At 39.6% G+C, this 23,264-nt stretch overlaps 1 protein-coding gene across 8 annotated transcripts in view; it reads right to left on the reverse strand.

The window, feature by feature from the left end:
* Positions 1 to 23,264, reverse strand: part of KLHL13 (kelch like family member 13) — a 203,567-nt gene that overhangs the window by 9,189 nt on the left and 171,114 nt on the right. For all 8 annotated transcript variants that reach the window (XM_023249501.2, XM_023249500.2, XM_019824210.3 and 5 more), the window contains 3 exons: positions 15,339 to 15,471; positions 14,373 to 14,569; positions 2,128 to 2,923 (listed from right to left, as the gene is read on the reverse strand). In XM_023249501.2, the coding sequence (XP_023105269.1) occupies positions 2,128 to 2,923; positions 14,373 to 14,569; positions 15,339 to 15,471 (1,126 nt within the window). The remainder of the gene's footprint in view (positions 1 to 2,127; positions 2,924 to 14,372; positions 14,570 to 15,338; positions 15,472 to 23,264) is intronic.

A 23,264-nucleotide genomic window follows, 5' to 3' on the forward strand; every position in this document is an offset into this window, starting at 1 on the left:
GTTTACCATCTAGAGGGGGAATATTTTCTGGGAATATTTAAGTCATTATCCTCAGGATGAAACTTTGGGAGATTGTGATTTTAAAGCCTAAATATAATCAAAGAGTTATTATGAACTTGGAATAGCCCGTGAAAAGCAGGCTTCTTTCTTTTTTAGTTTCAAACTGCAACACAGAAGGCTATTTTTAATAAGAGATAGAGGGTGTGATTTCTGAAGGTCACGAGCAAGGAAGTGGCCGGTTGCCCGATGAGGATAACATGGCCAGAGCTCAGAAAAAGAAAGCCTCTAGCTTCCTGGTTTTATGTAATGACTCTCCCTGGCCCAAAGATGATAAATTCTCAGAAGAATAAGGCCTCCAATTAACACTAGGAACAATACACTGAAAACTTCCTATTGACAGGGGTGGGGACATTGGTGGGCAAGCACTATTCCCCTCGAGAAAGAGGTTTTGAAATGACCGCTGACTGCCGGGATCGAAGACCTACAATTTGTAAACTTGTGAAGATTATCCGAGACCAGTGGTTTTCCCGAGAAAGCACCAAGTCACTAGTTGCAGCTTCTGGATATTTCCAGACGCCATAAATGTAAAATACCAGAATGACATGAAAATAACTTGTGTGGTGAGACTGAGGAGACCTGAAATGACAATTCTACACTGAAGGATACTAATGCCTCAAATGCTTTTCAAAGTCGGATTACTGGGGGGCGCCTGGGTGGCTCAGTTGGTTAAGAGTCTGACTTTTGGTTTTGGCTCAGGGCATGACCTCACGGTTCGTGAGTTTGAGCCCCGCGTCGGGCTCTGCGTTGGCGGCAGGGAGCCTGCTTGGGATTCTCTGTCACTCTGCCTCTCCCCTACTTGCTCATGTGCTCTCTCTCACTCTCTCTCTCCAAAATAAGTAAATAAACTTGAAAAACTCTGATTATTAAAATACATTGGGGAATCTGTGTGGTTCATGATAATGACACCTGAAGTCCAACCATTTGGAAAGCCTGGTCTTAGAAAAAATATCACTACGACGACAAAAGAAGAAATCAAACTGTGGGTAGGAAAGGTCATCAACGAACAAGAAAGGGCTTGATAAGCTGGAAAGTGTAAGAGCTCAGAGCAGTTCTTTTTGCCTCCAATAAACAGCTTGTTCTCAAATCCATTAAGCTACTTTTTACTTCTTAGACTACAGAAGAAAAAGATTCTGATAATCACTGTGAATTTATCCAGAGCCAATGCCAACATTTTTCACTTCCCCAGCATTACAGAGCCTGGGACACTGGTCAGCTACAAGGACTCAATTCATAACCGAATAAAAGAAGGCCAAGCAATGATGCTAATGACAGATACGTAAGGCGTGACAGTAAATGTGGTCTTCCTGACTTCTTTTTGGACAGCTATCTCATTCCAATTTCATCTAAAATTACAAAATTGATGTAGCCAAAGTACTGGTCTCTGTTCACCATACTTGTGACCAATTTTAGATTTAGGGAGACAAAAAAGTGGCCATCAGTTTTAGCGAAGAAAGCTGTTTGGTATTTCACCAAGAGAGGATGGTTTTTTGAAACGAATAGTCCCAGATCATATTACTCAAAGTAAATAAACTTTGGGTAATGTTGAACTTTGTACATTTAATTGATAAAGAAAATGACCTTACTATGTGGTCTGGGATAGGGTAACAGATTATGTAAAAGAAGAAACAGTCACAGTGGGTCCTCTGTAGGGAAGGATTTTAACCTGCTCACTAAAATATTATGTGGGCTTTTAAAAATGGAAAATAAGGAAACGTGCCAAACTTCTGTCTGAGATTCTATCAGAATTTAAATTAGCAGAATATACTGTGTAGTTATACTGTCAAGGTGAAAACCATATATACTGCCAAATAAAATATTCTGCAACATACTGATGTATTTCTAAGACATAATTTGTACCCTGGCCAACAACATACACTCGGATTAGGCATACAGATTATCTCTGATATTTTAGGAAATGATAATAATAATAATTTAGAAAAGCAGTTTAAATGAAACCCTAGCTACGTCTTTGCCTTTAATTTTATGGAAGTGCTTATTCTATGATTTAACAAGAATTTGGGGGTAAAGAAATCAGACTCTATGCTCAACATAAATGCGCACACTTACGCAGTTCACCAGCCGCGTTTCGCCCGCCGACTGCATACAGGTATCCTTTGAGGGCACTTAGGTGGAAGAAGGTGCGCTTTTCATTTAAAGATGCAACTTGCATCCATTTATTGTAGCGGGGATCAAATCTGAAGACTGTATCGACCGCCGTTTTTCCTTTCGTGTCATAATTACTCTGTCCGCCGACGACATAGAGGAAATTTCCAATGACGGCAATGCCATGCTGGTACCTTGGGGCATCCATGGGGGCTAAAGATTTCCATTCGTGGGCCTTTTCATCATACATGCGCAATTCCTTGCTGACAACCAGCTGCTGCCTCAGAACTCCTCCCAGTGTGACCAGATGAGTGGTGTCAGAGCGAATGGCAGTCCTGTCTGACTGCATCACTGGCTGCATATACGGCATCATTTGGTAATTGCTGGCTTCCAAAAGGAGATTCACGCACGTGTTGTCAGTTCTCATGAAATCCACGGTTTGCACATAATTAATGAGCTCCTGTGGTGTCATCAGTGGAAATCGTATGTTCTTCATTAATTTTGCAGCAAAGTCCATCCGAGGCTCTTCCAGGCGTAGCCAGCGACAGGTGGCCTTAAAGAGCTCGAGTTCAGTGCAATGCTTAAGGCTATTACTGGAAAGCACGAAGGCAAGACGCTCAAAAGGGAGTTTTAAGAACTCCCCGGTGCTCAGCAATGCGGGAAAATTCTTCAAGACAAAACTGTTGACGTATTTATCCACTTCTGTCAGATTGTAGGTGTTGGCGATCCGACCAACTTCGACACAATTGTCTAAAGTGACCTGTTGAATCAATAAATAATATTAAAATACTACTATTTTCGTGACGCTCACCTCTGGATAACAAAAATACCTGTTCTAGAATAAGACTAAACTGAGAATTTTACTGTCCATATAGATGCAAATGAAAATTGTTATCGAAATACATTAAGGACCTAAAGAGAATTCACAAACCACCAATCCATTACAAAAGTGACAAAAAGAAAATTATTTACAACGCATCGACAAGAGAAAGGTTAAAAACCATGTGATCATTTCAACGGATGCAGAAAAAAGCATTTGACAAAGCACAATATCCATTCATGATAAAAACCCTCAACGATGTAGGTTTAGAGGGAACATACCTCAACATAATAAAGGCCATATGTGAAAATCCCAGAGCTAACATCATACTCAATGGGGAAAAACTAAGAGCTTCTTCCCTGAGATCAAGAACAAGACAAGGATGTCTACTCTCACCACTTTTACTTAACATAGTACTGGAAGTCGTAGCCACAGCGATCAGACAAGAAAAGGAAATAAAAGGCCTCCAAATTGGGAAGGAAGAAGCAAAACCTTTGATATTTGCAGAGGACATGATATTATACATGGAAAACCCGAAAGACTCCACCAAAAAACTACTAGAACTGTTGCAAAAAGCTACTAGAACTGTTCAATGAATTCAGTAAGGTTTCAGGATACAAAATCAATATACAGAAACCCACTGCATTTCCATATACCAACAATGAAGTAGCAAAAAAAAAAAAAAAAAAGAAAGAAAGAAAACAATCCCATTTACAATTATGCCAAAAATAATAAAATACCTAGAAATAAACTTAACCAAGGAGGTGAAAGACATGTACCCTGGAAACTATAAAACACTGATGAAAAAACTGAAGATGACACAAATGGTAATATATTCCATGTTCATAGATTGCAAGAACAGATACCGTTAAAAGGTCCATACTGCACAGGGCAATCTACACATTTAATGCAATCTTTATCAAAATGCTAAGAGCATTTTTTGCAGAACTAGAACAAACAATCCTAAAATCTGCATAAGACCCCAAACAGCTAAAGCAATCTTGACAAAGAAAAACGAAGCTGGAGGTATCACAATTCCAGATTTCCAGTTATCCTACAAAGCTGTAGTGATCAACACAGTGTGGTATCGGCACAAAAACGGACACATAGATCAACAGAACAGAATAGAAAGCCCAGAAGTAAACCCGTGATTATATGGTTAATTAATCTTCAACAAAGGAGGCAAAAACAGGCAATGGGAAAATGATAGTCTCTCCAACAAATGGTGTAGAGGACCCCGGGGAAGGTACAGGCAAAAGAATGAAACTGGAACACTTTCTTATGCCGTACACAAAAGTAACCTCAAAATGGATTAAAGACCGAAAAGTGAGACCTGAAACCATAAAAATCCTAGAAGAGAGCACAGGCAGTAATTTCTCTGACGTCGGCTATCGTAACATTTTTCTAGATCTATCTCCTGATGCAAGGGAAACACAAGCAAAAAATAAACTATTGGGACTACATCAAAATAAAAACTTCTGCACAGCAAAGGAAACAGTCAACAAAACAAAAAGACTGAATGGGGAAGCTATTTGTGAATAAGATATCCAAAAAAGGGTTCGTATCCAAAATATATAAAGAACTTACACAATTCAACACCAAGAAAACATAGATAACCTGATTTAAAACATAGGCAGAAGACATGAACAGATATTTCCTCAAAGAAGACATCCAGATGGCCAACAGACACATGAAGAAGTGCTCAACATCTGTAACCATCAGGGAAATGCAAATTAAAACCATAAAGAGATATCTCCTCAAACCCGTCAGAATGGCTAACGTCAAAAACACAAGAAGCAACAAGTGTTGGCAAGGATGTGGAGAAAAAGGAACCCTCACGCACTGTTGGCCGGAATGTAATCCGGTGCAGCCACTCTGAAAGAGTATGGAGGTTCCTCAGAAAATTAAAAATAGGACTACCATATGATCCAGTAGTCACACTACTGGAAATTTACCCAGAGAATATGAGAACACTAATTTGAAAGGATATATGCACCCTGTTTATTGCAGCATTATTTACAACAGCCAAATTATGTAAGCAACCCAAGTGTCCATCAATAGATGAATGGATAAAGAAGATGTGGTGTGTGTGTGTGTGTGTGTGTGTGTGTGTGTGTGTGTACACACATATATATACACATATCCATATATCTATATGGATATACAGATATATAGATATACAATGGAATATCATTCAGCCATAAAAAAGAATGCAATCTTGCTATCTGCAGCAACATGGATGGGTGTAGAGAGTATAATGGTAAGCGAAATAAGTTAGTCGGAGAAAGACAAATACTGTATGATTTCACTCATATGTAGAATTTAAGAAACAAAACAAATGAACAAAGAAATAAAGAGACAAATCAAAAAAACAGACTCGTAACTACAGAGAACAGACGGTTACCAGAGGGGAGGTGGGCAGGGAAATGGGTGAAACGGGTGAAGGGAATTAAGAGTACGCTTATCATGATGAACCCAGAACAATGTACAGAATTGCTGAATCACTATATTGTAGAACTGAAACTAATATAACACTATGTCAACTATATTGGAATTAGAATTTAAAAAAAAGAAAAGTGGCAGACACATATTTATTGACTATTGAAAAATAAGGAAAATTATCAAAATCAGTAGATTGGAAGTTACCGTGAGAAACAATGTTATAACTTGACTATGGCCAAAAAATTCCTTTTCTCTTCTTGGAAATGTGTGTTCCCTCTCAAAAACATACTAATAAAATTCTGGCTAGATGGAACTTTTGGAGAAATAGAGGGTTATTCTATTACGGTTCATCTCAATCCATCTTCTCAGTCATGATTCCTAAAAGTAACCTTGCTAGCAAATCCACAAACAGAAAGTCTCTAATACAGGATCTCTAGATTTCTCTTTCATGTAAAGAGTCATGATTCATTACCGTAATTCATTTTGATCCCTTCAAAAGTTATTGTTCCTAATAAAGGTAATTTCATAAGGCAATCATTCCTAGGGTGAAGTTATTTTCACATTATTTATGCAGAAATACAAGGAAAGGAATCATTTTCATGAGGGCTGGAACAGGTGTTGTCTCCCATCACATTTACTCAGGCAGTTCAGTTAGTTTCTGGTGTTTGTGATGATGGCTTTGCAACATAGTTTCCCCGGGCCATTCTCTTCCTCTAGCATAGTCAAGCTGTGCCTGGAGTCAAAATGAGCCCAGAGAAGTCTCCCCTGGACAGATCACAATATAGCAAAAATGGAAACTTCCAGAAAAAGGAGACAAGTGATGGAGAGGCTCGTCTTCAGCAAGAGCTCTTGCTGAAGCCTCAATAACTGGTCAGAAGGGAAAACGGGAAAATCGTATCAGCAAATGTTATGCAAGGAATAAATCACTACAACAAGCCTGCCATACAACTATCTGTGTGTGTATACAAACACACAGGCAGGTCACAGGCAAAGGACTCAAAGGTTTTCTCTTAATTTTGTCAGTGTGTGTGTTCACATATGTCATGTAAACTTCACTGACATACCTGTATTGTTACCAGATTGGCAGCTGATTAAGAGAAAATTGCCTAATCCTTCTATTATCCTTTTATTTAAAAGCTGAAATGAGACTGAAGTAATTATTTCTCTGCATAAAATATCAGCCCCGCTGATACATTATCACAGAAAGCTCTAAGGTTAACACACACACACGAGGCTATTTTCATAGATTTATTACTCAGGAAGAATTTTAACAATTTGCTTTACAGGAATCTCCAAAAAATTTTAATTGCTTATTAAACTTAATAGCTATATATTAAAGAATACCTAAAACAGAACTGTAACACAAAAGAAGAATTAGGAAAAACAAATTAACAAATTATGGGCCTTTTGAAAGACACAGTTTAACACTGTTCAAAACCTTGGATTTCCAATGTGATTAATAAAAAGTACGTTTCAATCCAATTGCAGGAGTGGCAAGTTGGCAGCTTATAAAATTTTTCATTGTGTAAATGAAGTTACAGTTATTAGTCACTTGCCCAAATCACTCCGGGTGGCAGGAATTAACGTCTGGGGTAACGAATCTACTTTCGAGTCCAGAAAGGAGTAGCCCTTCCCCAGAGCAAAGGTAATTTGCACTTTTGAACACATTTACTAGCAGGGATAAGCAAAGGTTGGTGAGAACGTAAAAATGATTCCCAAGTTTGCAGATTCTCGTCATGAGCGATAGGATTACAGATAAAAGCAACAAGAAATGGGTACTTCAAATAAGCAAAATGACGTTGTTGCTCACCAAATAGAAGTCTAAACGGATAGCCTACAAAACAAACCAAGACTAAAAAATTGAAACTGAATTAGAAATGGGATCAAGGTATTTAGTGCCTTCCCCATTTCCCGCTTCGACTTCATCCAATAAGAAAACAATTACTAAAACGACAGCATTAAAAAAAAAAAAAAGCCTGCCTTTTATTGAAGGGCATTTGGAAAATATCTTCTATATATCAGTATGCTCAGATACAGATACACAAGACTGCAAAAGACCTTGACAGACCACTAGGATATACAGAAAGCTGTCTAGTCTTTTCTTAAAAATCACCAGAGAATGATATTTCATAACCTTCCAAATTGTCATCTTCTTAATTTTTTTTAAGGTTTATTTATTTTTGAGAGAGAGACACAGAATGTGCGCAGGGGAGGGGCAGAGACAGAGGGAGACACAGATTCAGAAGCAAGCTTCAGGTGCGGAGCTGTCAGCACAAGAGCCCGACGCGGGGCTCGAACTCACGAACCGCGAGATCACGACCCGAGTCAAAGTCAGCCGCTTAACAGACTGAGCCCCCCCAGGCGCCCCCAAATTGTCATCTTCTTGATAGAAGGACTAAGCATTTTCTATACCCCACGTACAACGGCTATCACGCTGTGGGTATATAACAAAGGTTAAATACTATAATTATTGGCAATATACAAATTAAAGAAGTGATGATAGAGACAACTAAAAATAGAATAGATTTTGAATTGACATAGAAAATTACTAGACCCTTATTAATTTTTAAATGCAACTCAGACAAAAAGTATGGAATAGAAAATTGGTTGTTATGAAGTGCATGTAATCAAAGCTCAAATAATTAATTGTAGACTATAGGGATTATAGAAGCAAAGTCTAGAATAACAGTTAACAATGTAAGCAGACCAAAGTGATGGAATAATGGTAAATGATTTTTGGAAAAATACACGATTATTCAATTATGGTTCATTTCCATCAACCTCTTAGTCATGATTCTTAAAAGTGCTTCAGTTAGCATATACCCAAACATTTAGCCTAGATAGTATTAAATAATGGATGTGTGCAGTAATGTAACATTTAATGAAATTCATGTATATATTAGAATGCATTACATCTTGAAATATAAAATAGGAAGTTTAAAGCTTATTTTAACAAAACAACTCATAAGTAGAAAGGACTCTAATTTCATCTGAATATATAACCTGGCCCGAATTCCAAGGAAGAGTTATTACAGACATGAATTCAAATATACATTAGTGTTTTAAAGGATATAGAAGCAAAAAAGGACAAAATTTCTCAACCACTTATGAGAACCAGTAAAACTGCTTTTAAAATAATCAAGTGCACATTTCAGTTGCCTTGATATAAAATATTATAAATTCTTCTATTGCAATCAAACAACCTTCATAGGTCACCCTAAAGGCAGTTCCAGGCATCAGAATTTTCAAAGTGCTACTCTCATTAACACACTGTCCCTCACTGCGGCTGTATTAAATTGTTCAAATCACACTCGATGCACCCAAACATTTCACTGCCATAATATGACATTTTAATGACAGGTTTCATCAGAAATCAGAAATTCATCAGAAATTCATCAGAAATCAGATGTTATTCTGTTGAAGATCGGTGTGTTACACACATAAACTTCCACTTTGGAAAAAAGCAAAAACTAAAACGAGTCTCCGCTTTTGTAACTCTTAAGAAAAAGTGCAAAGACCAGGGAATTAGCTGGCAAATTTGGGCGGGGGAGGGGGGGAATGCTCCTCAGATAGTCCATGCGCCAAAGCGTCCTTGGTGCTGTCTAGTTTATTAAAATGGCAGCCTGGCGTCAAATACAACCACTGCAGAGAGAGAATGCGTGTCCACACACTGGGAAGAAATCAAATGAGCGACTGAGGGGGACGGAGGGTGTAGGAAGGACTAGTATTTGGAATATTTAACACCCAGCCCAGTCTGGGTATCCGTGAATGAGAATAGATGCTCAACCACAAACAACCGGTACGTGGGTATCACTTGCCGAATGTCAGCCGTGACAATAAGGGAGTCGAGATTGGTTTGGTGCGGGAGGGGAGGAACGGTTTCGATTCATCGAAAAATTATCTATATGAGTTTTCCTCTAATTTGCATTAAACCTCCCCAAAGGCAAAAAAGAATTATCTGAAAAGACATGTTAATTTTTATGGGTAAATCCAATTTGGATCAAATAAGGAATGTGAAATACAAGTACCATACAGGAAATTCTTACATCAAGAAGGATATTCCCAAAGCTTACTGCTGACGTCATCCCCTAACAGTAAAAGAACTCCTTTACTCTGCCTTTTGCCTCTCCCATACGGGCGCCTTCGTTTTCCACGGTCGCAAACTCTATTACCCCCGGTAGCCTCCATAAAAAAACCTCTCTACGTTTCATTGTGAGCTTCCCCACCCGGATCAGTGATGATAAATGTACAAGTGGAACCAAGGCTATACATGCATCAAGGAAAAACAGGAACACAACTTTAAAACAATGAGCTTAAAGAAAGAGTATCACCAAGTCAAAAGCACAATGGCATCTTCGTTCTCTGATTCAATACGCTTTTATATAAAAAGAAAATGGTTCCTTGCTCACCTTCATTCGGGTTTGTATATTTCAATTGTCATATTGCCGGTTCAATGACAAACGTCCTGTTTCAGCAACCTTACGTTATAAATTGGGTTTTGTGGGCTGGCCTGAAATCCTCTGTGACAGTGGTTCCGTGGGGGCAGATGCGAGATGTTACAAATTCCAAACAGCAGACAAATGATAAACAAAAAATTTAACGACAACCTGTGTGTAAATCAGGGAATGGCCGCACAGCATTTAGCATGCTGTAGTTACAGAATGTCGTAAAGACGGAAATGAATGCCATTTCTAGGCATGTAACTAAACAGGTAATTTTCCATCGTCTCCATGATATCGGAAAGCAAATGTTTTTAAGTTTATTTACTTATTTTCAGAGAGAGAGAGAAACAGCGCAAGTGGAGGAAGAACAGAGAGAGAGAGAGAGAGAGAGACAGAATCCCAAGCAGGCTCCGCACTGGCAGCGCAGAGCCCGACGCAGGGCTCGAACTCACAAACCGTGAGATCGTGACCTGAGCAGAAATTAAAGAGTTGGACGCTTAACCAACTGAGCCTCCCGGACGCCCCGGAAAGCCAATGTTTTTAGAAAATTTTACCTACTCCGCTTTGCATCCTTCACTGTCATCCCTTTGTATCCATTTCATAGTTCTCTTTTCTACAACTACCAGGAAAGTAACATAGCAAGAACAAAAGCACCTGAGCCTATAAACTACAATAGTCATTAACACCCTAAGGGAAAAGCATTACTGCGAAGGATGGCAAAGCGGGGAGTGGTTCTTGTTCTACGGAGCCTGATGCTCTGTTCTAGAACACTGGTGTTTTTCTATCTCACCAAAGGTGAGGGTGGTTTCACTGTCGTATTTAAAGTTATCACGCAAAACTAACATAAAAACGCTTTGTGAGTTATTTGCCGAGTCACATTTTATTGTACCACTGCTCCTTCTCACCCACACAAACAATTAAGAAGGGGATAGACCAGAGTTGTATCGGAAGTTGATTTTTCTTTCTAAAAGCTCAAGCCTAAGTAGTGTTTTGGTTACGTGAAGTATAATCCCACCACATCATTAAAAGCATACACCTATTCGCTCAAAACCTTTGGTTTAAGCACGCAATTCTTAAAACATGAGACCATCCTATGTAAAAACGATCCATAAAAGTTAGCTTGTGGGAGAACTCAAAACAAATCTACCATTGAAAAATACATTATCTAGAAACGTCCAAGGGCTACTCTTGCCTGATCCACTTGATTGCTGAGAAGGAAAGAGGAAATAAATAGAGTAAGGCTGAACATTTGACTAAGAAATGGAATGCATGCAAGAAGGGATAAGGGAAAAGTTGGATTTTAGATAATCCTTATGCCAATAATTGACCAACTGTTCTCAAAAACTATCATGGATTCTGAGAGGGAATATTTCCACAGTAAAATCACACAGACATATCCTCAGCAAACAGGATGAAAGACAGGTAAATAGAATGGTGCTAAGAAAAGAGGTGTTTTTCCTCAGAGTTCAGAGAAACTTCGAAAACCGAGAGGAAGCAGTAAACTATACCACAGGTACGCTTTGTCAGACACAAGCCTCTTCTCCACTAGAAATGGGTTTTAGGAGGTCCGCAGAGGACACTAGGAATGAATATCACAATCTTTAAAGCAATATTAAGTCTTCATAAAAATGAAGACATTTCCAAACAGGTAAAGCACGCAGTTACAATAAATGTTTCAAATAGGTTAAAGAACCAACCTCCTAATTACACAAAATGTGTCAATATTGCAAAATTACTGTGATGTCATCTTTAAATAAACTTGTTTTAGAGTTTTCTAGAACACGATTGTTCTTCATACTGTTATTCTGACAACTGTATACTTTTACGATTTTTCACAAATTGTGCTTTATTCCATTTGGTCCTTTCCTTTCAGGTAAAGGAACAGATCGCCACCCGTATCTAAAGGTCTAAGTACTACAATTCGCTACGAGAGAAGAGGTTGACCATGAACGTCTATTATTCATGACCGGTTCCAAAGAAATCATAACACCGTATGTAGTTTGGCTCAGGATGACCACGTGTGCTGCTGAGATCAGTGTAACAGCAAATGTTGAGAGTATATAAACGTAAGCATTAAGTGTTATTACTAAAGTAATTATTGGACGTGATACACTTAAAAAATACATTCAGTTCATTTTTTTCCTGGGACGAAGGTGTGACATGATGTCAGGGGTACGAACCTAGAAGAAAGGTGCTTACAGGTCCTAAGGGGGAGGGCCTTGTGTGACTAAATTAAAACGAGAGTCAGTGCTCAGATTCAGTACTGACAAGCAGCATCTTGAGAAATACACTTCACGCGGGCTACTCACGTGATAGAGAATAAACAACACTGTAACCCCACGCTGCCTTTTGGCTGTTAGTTTAAAAGTTTATAAATAACGGTGAGACAGTAGTATGGATGCTTTAAAATGGAAACACACAAACAAGACACACTTTCCACAGTCCTGTTAAATTAGCTGTGGGCTGACTTTATAAGACAAGGAGTAGCTTATTAATAAAAGCGCTAAGGACACGTTCTCTTAAAACCTAGGGTTTGCAAACTGGGCTCCCAGTTTAGTCAATGCAACTTTTAGAAAGCCTAACAGCAATGATTTACCGATATTAGAATTGGTAGGAGTTTAAATCAAGGGTAGAAAAATGTATTATCTACTCATATAATAAATTAGAAAACAGATCAAAATTTACCGCTGCCATAATTCTCCAATTACAAAAGCAAGTTCCATAAACTCCAGAAATCTTCTGGGCAATATCTCCTTGCAACCAAAGCATTTCATTTCCCGGAAGTAGAATTTAAGAGTCTCAAATAGGGCAGTGCCTTCAGGAACCACGTGACCGCTAAGCAGTTCATTGGTAGCTGTGTCTTCTCCTATCTATTAATAAAGGCTAAAAACCATTTAGTGGGTGATGCGTTTCCATGCAATTAAGACTTATTTTTCTATATGTTGTCACATAAGTATTACTTCTTCTCAAGACCTGGCTCCCATATTTAAGGAAGAAAAAAAATTACTGAGCCTGGTTTAAAAGGCTTCTAGAAGCTCAGATTATGTTTCCATGGAATTCCATTTAAGAAGTCTGCCTGTATAAAAACATAGGAACATCAGGGAAGGGAAGCAAAAATAATATAAAAACAGGGAGAGGGGCAAGACATAAGAGACTCTTTTTTAAAAAAAGGTTTTTTTTCATGTTTATTTATTTTTGAGAGAGAGAGAGAGACAGAGTGTGAGCAGGGTAGGGGCAGAGAGAGAGGGAGACACGAATCCGAAGCAGGCCCCAGGCTCCGAGCCATCAGCACAGAGCCTGACACGGGGCTCGAACTCGTCAACTGCGAGATAATGACCTGAGCCGAAGTCGGACGCTCAACCGACTGAGCCACCCAGGTGTCCCAGGAGACTCTTGAATATAAAGAACAAACTGAGGGCACTGGAGGGGTTGTGGTGGGGGGATGGGCTAGACGGGTGATGGGCATTAAGGAGGACACTCGTTGGGATGAGCACTGGGTGTTATATGTAGGGGATGAATCACTGGATTCTACTCCTGAAATCATTATTACACTATATGCTAACTAACTTCAATGTAAATTAAAAAAATACTAATAATAATAATGGTAAAGATGGCAAATTTTATGGTGTATTTTACCAAAATAAAAAAAAATCGGATTAAAAAAAAAACTTCTACAAAGTGGAAAAAAAAGAAAAAGAAAAGGGGCGCCTGGGTGGCGCAGTCGGTTAAGCGTCCGACTTCAGCCAGGTCACGATCTCGCAGTCCGTGAGTTCGAGCCCCGCGTCAGGCTCTGGGCTGATGGCTCGGAGCCTGGATCCTGTTTTCGATTCTGTGTCTCCCTCTCTCTCTGCCCCTCCCCCGTTCATGCTCTGTCTCTGTCCCCAAAATAAAAATAAAACGTTGAAAAAAAAAAAAAAAAGAAAAAGAAAAAGAAAAAAGAAGCCTGCCTGTATAAAATCGTTAAGGTAAATAAAACCAGATTAAGATACATAACATCAACAAACAGTTTAAAATCTATATCGTTATGGGGTGCCCGGGTAGCTCAGTCGGTTCAGCGTCTGACTTCAGCCCAGGTCATGATCTCGCAGTTCACAAGTTCGAGCCCCCCATCGGGCTCTGTGCTGACAGCTCAGAGCCTAGGCCCTGCTTCGGATTCTGTGTCTCCCTCTCCCTCTGCCCCTCCCCGGCTCACATTCTGTGTCACTCTCTCTCTCAAAAATAAATAGCATTTTTTAAAAATTAAAAAATAAAATCTTCATCGTTACGAAGCGCTATCCCTGTCTGATGTCATGCGATTACACCACAGACTTCTATTACGTAATTCTGTTTGTAAAAACGCACTGGTACTGTTTTCCTCTCAACTTGCTTCCAGAGCACGCACTACCTGACGCGCATCTTGAACGGCCAACGTTTCGGATGCCCACGCAACGGACTTCATCCGTCTCCAAACAGGCGACGTCGGGGTGTCCTGCAGGAAAAGCCTTGAAGCTGTGAGAATGCCTTACCCCAGATATGAGAAACACTTTGCAGAAGTCCAAAACCGGCAGAATCTGTAGAAAACTGGCAGCTTCTAGTGTATCTTGAAGGTTGTCCATGTTAAGGGAAAGCTTTGCAGTGTAAATGAAATCAATAATTTTCCTTAAACCGACTTTGCTCACACCATGAAGCTTAATGCACATTAAATCTTGTTCTTTCATTCCACCTTAAATAAAAAGACAGTCAATTAAACAAGGGTGGATAATTTAATTAAGGTCAAACTCGCTTCTGCCGCTAATTAGATGCGGTGAAATCAAGGAAAAGTTTTATTCTATGCAAGCATTCATGTCAGAGTCAGACTTCTGCATATTTTATAGTTAAAAGAGAGTACTTAAAGAGGAATATCTCTATCCTAATGGAAGTTGTATATAATGCAAGAGCTTCCAGAATGTTCCCCTGTCACTTTGTATCTTTTGACAGATTAAAGATTGTATTAGTGGGACCCAGGGTCTCTGGCAGAGAGAAAAAGAAAAGCTGTGAAATTAAAGTGGACACAGGTATGAAAAAGGTACATCCATTTCCCAAGTTTTAAAAAATGCCACCTACAACCACGCGTACTGGGTGTATATTCCTTTTTTTTTTTTTAAGTTTATTTATTTTGAGAGAGAGAGAGAGAGAGAGAGAGAGAGAGAGAGAATGAGCGGGGGAGGGAAAGAGACACAGGGGGACAGAGGATCCAAAGCAGGCTCTGTGCTGACAGCAGAGAGCCCGATGTGGGGCTTGAACTCATGAACCCTGAGATCATGACCTAAGTCAAAGTCAGACGCTCAATCGACTAGGCCACCCAGGCGCCCCTGTATATTGCTTTTGAAACTATTTCTTCTGGGAAAGCTACAGATCAAAAGAACTGAATTTCACTTTAGAAATAAAAACATTTAAACACGTATTTTCCATACTGTTTTAACATGGGTGCAGAATGTGACGAGCCAACCTACCTGTGAACATGGCCTTGAAGTAATCACTAGCAGAGGCCATCATGACTCTATGCACAGGGAAGGCGTCATCCGTGTCACCTGGCATCAGGGTCACATCACAAAGCAATCCTTCAAGTCGAAGCTGGTCAAAGCCCTACAACAAGAATGTGAGTTGAGCCACTAATCAAGGTTAAACGGATATACACATTTCTGCACGCTGAAATTCTGTTTATATATTAATTTGCGTGCAACATATTTAGAACATAAAGCCAACAGAATAATTCCTCAGAAGACAACAACCTATTTGATATGTGACAATGTATATTTAATTCACAGTAGGAAAAAGATAAAATTATGACTGATTTAGATTAAGAACAAATATGGAAAGAGTATATACATTCACTTATTCACGCAGCGACTGGTTTTAGCTTATTTTGATGTTTGTTTATTTTTGAGAGATAGAGCATGGTCAGGGGAGGGAGAGAGGGAGACACAGAATCCGAAGCAGGCTCCAGGCTCTGAGCTGTCAGCACAGAGCCCGATGCGGGGCTTGAACCCACGAAATGTAAGATCGTGACCTGAGCAGCAGTCGGATGCTTAACTGACTGAGCCACCCAGGCGCCCCGTTTTATCTTATTTTGAAAAGAAATTGCCAAGTACACTTTCATTTTCCCATGGGCACAGTTAGGGCGATATATAGCACTGCTCTCTATAATAATAGATGAATGGTTCTTTTTTAGTGTATTCCTGAGACACCTTGTTTTTGTTTTAGTTTTTATTTTTTGAGAAAGAAAGGCATAGATAATCTGTGTTAACTGCAAGACAGGAGTTCCTTTCTAGTAACTAGATTGTTCCGTGTCCTTGAGAATTAGAGATTGTCTTAGATACCCTTACACTCCGTACGTTGCTGCGGCCTGGCCAATTATCTTTCAGGTTTCAAGTTTGGAATGTAATTATCTTTGGAAGAAAGAGCCCGGGTAGCTCCAACGTGAGACATCATTGTCCCCAAATGCCTAAAGTTTAGTGAAGAATTAATAAGCTACCACCCACGATTCAGAGGATGAAGAGGGCTCTGGCGAGAAGAGGGTTGTCAGTTAGCCCTTCCGCCCACTCCCATGATAGTCCCAACCGATGACAAATAGGCAGCTGTTCCTTTGATCTATTCTTTTTTTTAATGTTTATTTTATTTTTGAGAGAGAGAGAGAGAGAGAGAATGTGAGCAGGGGAAGGGGAAGGGGAAGAGAAAGAGGGAGACACAGAATCCGAAGCAGGCTCCAGGCTCTGAGCTGTCAGCACAGAGCCCGACGTGGGGCTTGAACCCATGAACCAGGAGATCATGGCCTGAGCCAAAGTTGGACACTTAACCGACTGAGCCACCCAGGTGCCCCCCCCCCTTTTTAATATTTATGTATCTATTTTGACAGAGAGAGAGAGAAAGAGAGAGGGACACCATGAATGGGGGAAGGGCAGTGAGAGAGAGGGAGAGAGAGAGAGAATCCCAAGCGGGCTCCACTTTCTGCACGGAGCCTGATGTGGGCCTTGATCTCATGACTGTGAGATCAGACCTGAGTCAAAATCAAGAGTCGGATGCTCAACCGACTGAGCCACCCAGGAGCCCCCCGCCGCCCTCCCACTTTGATCTGTTCTTGGGAGAATAAAACATTTTGTGATTATAATAGGCTGATCAAATGCACAAAAAGGAGAGAATATGTAACTTAATAATAAGGCTCAGAAATGGAGATTTTCACAAGATTTACTCTACAGTTTCAAAACGGTGATGTGTGATTATAAAAAATCATGAAGAAACTCATACAAATTACCTTCCAATACACAACGTAATGCAACAATGTGACACAACAAGAACTAATAGCAAGGAGTGTTCCATCCCCTTCGTATTTTCATGACCCCAAATAAAACTTCTCTTTACGGTTGTGCTTCACGAATTTAAGAAGCAAAAGGCATGACATACTGACGAATGCAGTTTTAGAAATACTGATGCTACACATATGTATAATATAAATCTCAGTCTAAACATCTCATCATAATCTTTAAATTGCTTTTTAAAGCAAATGCTTGCATCCACAGAACTAGAACTTCAAAGAGATAATGTGATCCAGCCACTTTCTCTCTGGAGAGAGATAGTAATGTTTTTATTCCAAAAATATTTATACATTATACATATACTTTAGAACAGGATTATATATCATATTTTTCTTTCTCCAACAGTGACTGACATATGTTTCTGTTCACAAATATCGACTCGTTCACAAATGCCTCTTTTCTTCTATAAACACAAACGTTATATACCCCACCCTCGGTATTTTCCATTTCCCATTGCTAAATGATCCACAAGGGCTTGGCTTTTTTCTCTTCCAGATAAATTGCAAGTTAAAAAAAAAATGAAATATCTGCTTGTTATAAAAGTACAGGATATATATGGAAAACCAAAACTCTACTACTGTTAGTTACTTATAGGAAGTAACTACCACTAACAGCTTGGGATATATACGTCCAGGCCTCTTTTTTCTTTCTTTATTATTTTTTTTAATTTTAGAGTGGAGGCGGGACAGAGGGAGAGAGACTCTCAAGCAGGCTCCACGCTCAGCACCGAGCCTGACATGGGGCTCGATCCCACAGCCCTGACATCATGACCTGTGTCGAAATCAAGAGTTGGATGCTCAACCAACGGAGCCACCTAGGTGCCCCAGGCCTCTTTCTATACATATGCATAATCTACCATTTGCTTGTGTGTGTGTGTGGGGGGGGGGGGAGGAGGGGTGTGAGTGTGTGTGTATGTGTGTGTGTGTGTATATATATATATATGACATATATATATGTATATATGTGTATGTGTATGTGTATATATGTGTATATATGTGTGTGTGTGTGTATATATATATATATATATATATATATATATATATATATGACAACTTTTGCCATCACGAGCAATGCTGCAAGAAAGCTCCTCGTATATACCCTCACTCGTGTAAGTAGATCTTGTGGGCGTCACTTGTAAAAGTGGAACTGTTGGTTTGGAGAAGATGTACCGTGAAAGTTTTAGAAGCTTCTGGCAAGTTGAAGCATACGGTTTATCTTGGGAAACTGATTATGCCCTGGGCACTGGCAAAAAAAGACGCCAAAATACCAATGAAGTGAGACTGGGCACTCTATGCCACCTTGCTTTATTTTTTATTCATGAAAAAATTTCTGAATCTTCTCGAAGGTGTACATACAGAGATAATGCCTGTGAAAGGCAATCATGGCTTATTCTGTCAAAAGCAGTCATTGCATCCAATCCGTTATCTTCTTCTACTAAGACAACAATAAAAAAAAAAAAAAAACCCAAACAAAAACCTCGGTTCATCTGCTGGCCCTCTGTCTTTAAAATATTCCTACAGATATTTCATACTGGGAACTGCGTAATGTCAGTATGCTCCACGCCTACTATTTATTATTCCTTCTTGTTCCTTTTGAAAAAAGGAAGAGCGAATACTTCCCGTATCATTATCTGTGTCATTTCTCATTTTGTCCATATTCTATTAAAACTGCCTGTTGAGGTACAGACTCAATCCTCACGATTTGGACAGCCCGGCCAAGTCACCAGGAGCTCTCACCCTCTTCACAAACCTGATCGTTTTGTTTCCCTTTGCACTGTCTTAAAAAAGAAAAAAAATCCTCTACCCTTCCTCAGTATAATCTGGCGTCCCCCAAGAAAGGAAGCTGAAGCTCATAGGCCACTTTTATCGCACTCTGAATATCTTCTATTCTAAGCTTAATTTACCTACCTTTGGCAAAGTGTCCGGTTTGTGAGGTTTTGCCTTTATTTTTACTGCCTATAAAGTAGTTTCCCTTTTTGTATATTTCACAGCCTTTACTTTCAAATGTATAAATGAACAATCCTGCCATCCAATTCCGTATTTGCCAATTTTATTCCTGACTATTGCTATCTGTATCCAAATAAGAATCTGTCGATTCAGATTATATTCATACAGATTCTAAATATCTTCTTGGCGTGCTGTTATCTGTATATCCCAGCTTTGTCTAAAGAGACTACAGTTCTCTACAGATAACAGCACGCTAACAAGATATTTAGAATCTGTATGTTGTTAGTTTCTCTAAACAACTTTTATACTCTAATCTTGTGAAGGGTGCACACATTCAAAGAGAGGGGGAGGTCACTCTCCACAGGTCTTACCTGCCTTCTATAGATTTATCTTTCGCTTTTACTCTTATACATTTCCTCTCCCATTCAACTCGAGGAAGACTCTCAAAGACACCCTGATGGGGCACCTGACTGGTTCAGTCGAAAGAGCATGCAACTCTTGATCTCGGGGTCGTGAGTGTGAGCCCCATGTGGGATGTACGGATTACTTGAACAAATAAAACAAAACTTAAAAAAAAAAAAAAAGATCCCCTGCACACTTAAAATGTGTCCTTTTAATATAAAATCATTTTCTTCCACCACATTTGTACTCATTCCTCTTGTCAAAATGCTATAAGGCGTGTGGTCTGTTTCCATATGCTAGTTCACTCTCTATCGAAACAGCTCTGGTTTACGCAAAACTGAGCAAAGTTTCCAGTTTTTTAGAGTATCTGTGGTTCCTATTGCTTTAAACTAAACTTCTTTCTGCCCCAATCCATATCTTAGTTCTCGATTTTTCTATTTCTTCTGGGCCTTGGGTTCCATTGATGTGGAGATTATTATCTGTTCTTGGCTTCTTTACTCTAATGTTTCCCTTTCCCCCTCCTATAACTCTTCCCATATCTATTCTTTTCTTCTTCTTCACATCCTTTGGGGGAAAAAAAACAGAGCATTAAAAAAAAAAACAAAACCATTTTTCTATCCCCTGTATTAAACTAACCCAATGTATCAAAACTTCAATTCCTATTAAATAGGGGTGCCTAACTGGCTCAGTTGGTTAAGCGTCCAACTCTTGACCTCAGCTCAGGTCATGATCTCATGGTTCGTGAGTTTGAGCCCCGCATCGGGCTCTGTGCTGACAGTGCAGATCCTGCTTGGGATTCTCTCTCTCCCCTTCTCTCTCTGCCCCTGCTGTGCGCGTGCTCTCTCTCTCTCTCTCTCTCAAAATAAATGAAATGAACTTAAAAAAAATTTTTTGTTAAGAAAATTGTTTTAAATAGAGGGAGGTACCTATGTAATACCCTGAAGGACTGAGACACCTTAAATGAATGTGATTATATATATATATATATATATATATATATATATATATATATATATAATTACTACCAAAAGTTGGTTGAATGTCGATAGCTTTCATTTTTCTTTCTTAAAAATTTTTAATGTTGATTTATTTTTGAGCAAGAGAGAGATGGAGAGACAGAGCATGAGTGGAAGAGGGGCAGAGAGAGAGAGAGGGAGACACAGAATCCAAAGGAGGCTCCAGGCTCTGAGCTGTCAGCATAGAGCCCGACACAGGACTCGACCCCATGAGCAGTGAGATCATGACCTGAGCCGAAGTTGGACGCTTAACCGACTGAACCACCCAGGCGCCCTGAATGTCAATAGCTTTCAAATGAAATATAATGTCATTGTGAAAAAGGCTAGAATGATAATTTCAGGTATTAAAAAGCAATCTGGGAAGCAAATCTTTCCATTAAATTCTGCACTGGAAGTAACTCACTAGCATATTGTATCTAGTTTTGATCAGTGTAATTTTGAAAAGGAAGTGGGAGAAGAAGGAAACACATCCTGAGAAGAGCAATAAAGAGTATTAGTGGAAAATAGGTTTTACAAACAAAGATAAAGGAACTAAAGAAAAGAAGGTTAGGGGTGCCTGGGTGGCTCAGTCAGTTGAGCGACTGACTTCAGCTCAGGTCATGATCTCACGGTTTGTGAGTTCGAGCCCCATGTCGGGCTCTGTGCTGACAGCTCAGAGCCTGGAGCCTGCTTTGGATTCTGTGTCTCCCTCTCTCTCTGCCCTCCCCCGCTCATGCTCTATCTCTCTCTGTCTCAGAAATAAACATTAAAAAAAAAAAAAAAAGAAAAGAAGGTTAAAGAATGGGTTTTTTCCCAGTCTCTAAGTAAATATAATGCATTTGATGAAAACAATGCCATATCCACGTTTAATTCAGAGGACACAAAAGGAACAGATGCATGTTTAAAGTAAAAGAGATCTATAGACTGGATATAAAAGTTTATATTAATATTAATTAAACTGTTCTTATTATACAACACTGCCTAGAGCCTAAGTACTTCTAAGGGCTTTCTATCAGCACTATATCACAATATAGGAATTTACAGATTTGTTTTGTTTTGTTTTGTTTCTTTAAAAAAATTTTTTTAAAATTAGTTTTCTTTATTTTTGAGAGGCAGAGAGAGACAGAGCACGTGGGGAGGAGGGGCAGAGAAAGAGGGAGACACAGACTCGGAAGCAGGCTCCGGGCTCCGAGCTGTCAGCACAGAGCCCGACGCGGGGTCTGAACTCACGAACTGTGAGATCATGACCTGAGCTGAAGCCAGACACTCAACTGACTGAGCCACGCAGGCGCCCCTGTTTTGTTTTGTTTCTTAAGATTTTATTTTTAAGTAATCTCTATACCTAACATGGGGCTCGAACACACAACCCCGAGATCAAGAGTCGCAGGCACTACTGACTGAGCCAGCCAGGTGCCTCTGGAATTTAAAGATTTATTTTTTTCTAACGGCCCAGCTCAACGGTTCAACCTTATTGTTCATTATTTCAGGTTGTTGTCTAGACTGGCTCATCGGTAAAAACCAGGCTTACCTTTTTTCTAGTCCCTTTATTTATGCCATTATTTTTCACATACAATAGCTTCCCTCCTTCAAAGCCCAGTTCAAATTTGACCTCCTTTGTAAAGCTATCTCTAACCAAATCTCCAAAATAATCAGGCACCGTTAGCCTGAGTCTCACAATTTGGCATTTAATTACAGCCTCTAGATTTTTTGTTTCCAGCAAAGATAAAAGAACAGGGACTGGGTTTACCTTACCTCTTGAAACAACTTAAAACCAAACAAAATATATGAAAAAACAAAACAAAACAAAAAAAAACAGTAAAAGACTGGATGAAGGAGAGGGATCTGCGAAAGATGAGAAGCAAGTTAGATGAGCCCCATGATTGCTCTGGACTTTCCAAGACAGAGGTACAGGGAGGAGGAACCCACATGAAGCATGGCATTCTCCCTGCGAATGTCGAGGGAGTTAAGGCAGCTAGGTTTGTAGGGCAGAACACAGGAGAAGAGATCTGCAGAGACAGAGGGCTACGGAGATCAAAAAACAGTCTCCCTCAAAAATAAATAAAATGGGGGCGTCTGGGTGGCTCAGTCGGTGGAGCATCCGACTTCAGCTCAGGTCATGATCTCATGGTTCGTGAGTTCGAGCCCCGTGTCGGGCTCTGTGCTGACAGCTCAGAGCCTGGAGCCTGCGTCTAATTCTGTGTCTCCCTCTCTCTCTGCCCCTCTCCTGCTCATACTTTGTCTCTCTCTCTCAAAAATAAATAAACATTAAAAACATTTAAAAAAAAAGAAAGAAAGAAAGAAAGAAAGAAAGAAAGAAAGAAAGAAAGAAAGAAAAGCTGGCATGAGGTGCCCAGCTGGCTCAGTTAGTAGAACATGTGACCCTTAATCTCAGGGTCATGAGTCCAAGGCCAATGTTGGGCACAAAGCTTAGTGGAAAAACAAAAAACAAAAAACAAAAAACAAAAAACAAAAAAACCTGGCATGACCATAAAATAAAGCAAAATAGATTTCTGAGGAAAGAATATTTATTATCAGTCTGATGAAAGACTTCAGCTTCCTCCTTAAGAAAGTAGAAATTGAGGTGCCTGGGTGGCTCAGTTGGTTAAGCAGCCAACTCTTGATTTTGGCTCAGGTCATGATCTCACAGTTTGTGAGTTCAAGCCCCACCCCGGACTCAACACAGATAGTGCAGAGCCTGCTTGGGATTCTCTCTCTCTCTCTCT

Source organism: Felis catus, chromosome X (assembly GCF_018350175.1).
Source record: "Felis catus isolate Fca126 chromosome X, F.catus_Fca126_mat1.0, whole genome shotgun sequence".
Taxonomy (NCBI): Eukaryota; Metazoa; Chordata; class Mammalia; order Carnivora; family Felidae; genus Felis; species Felis catus.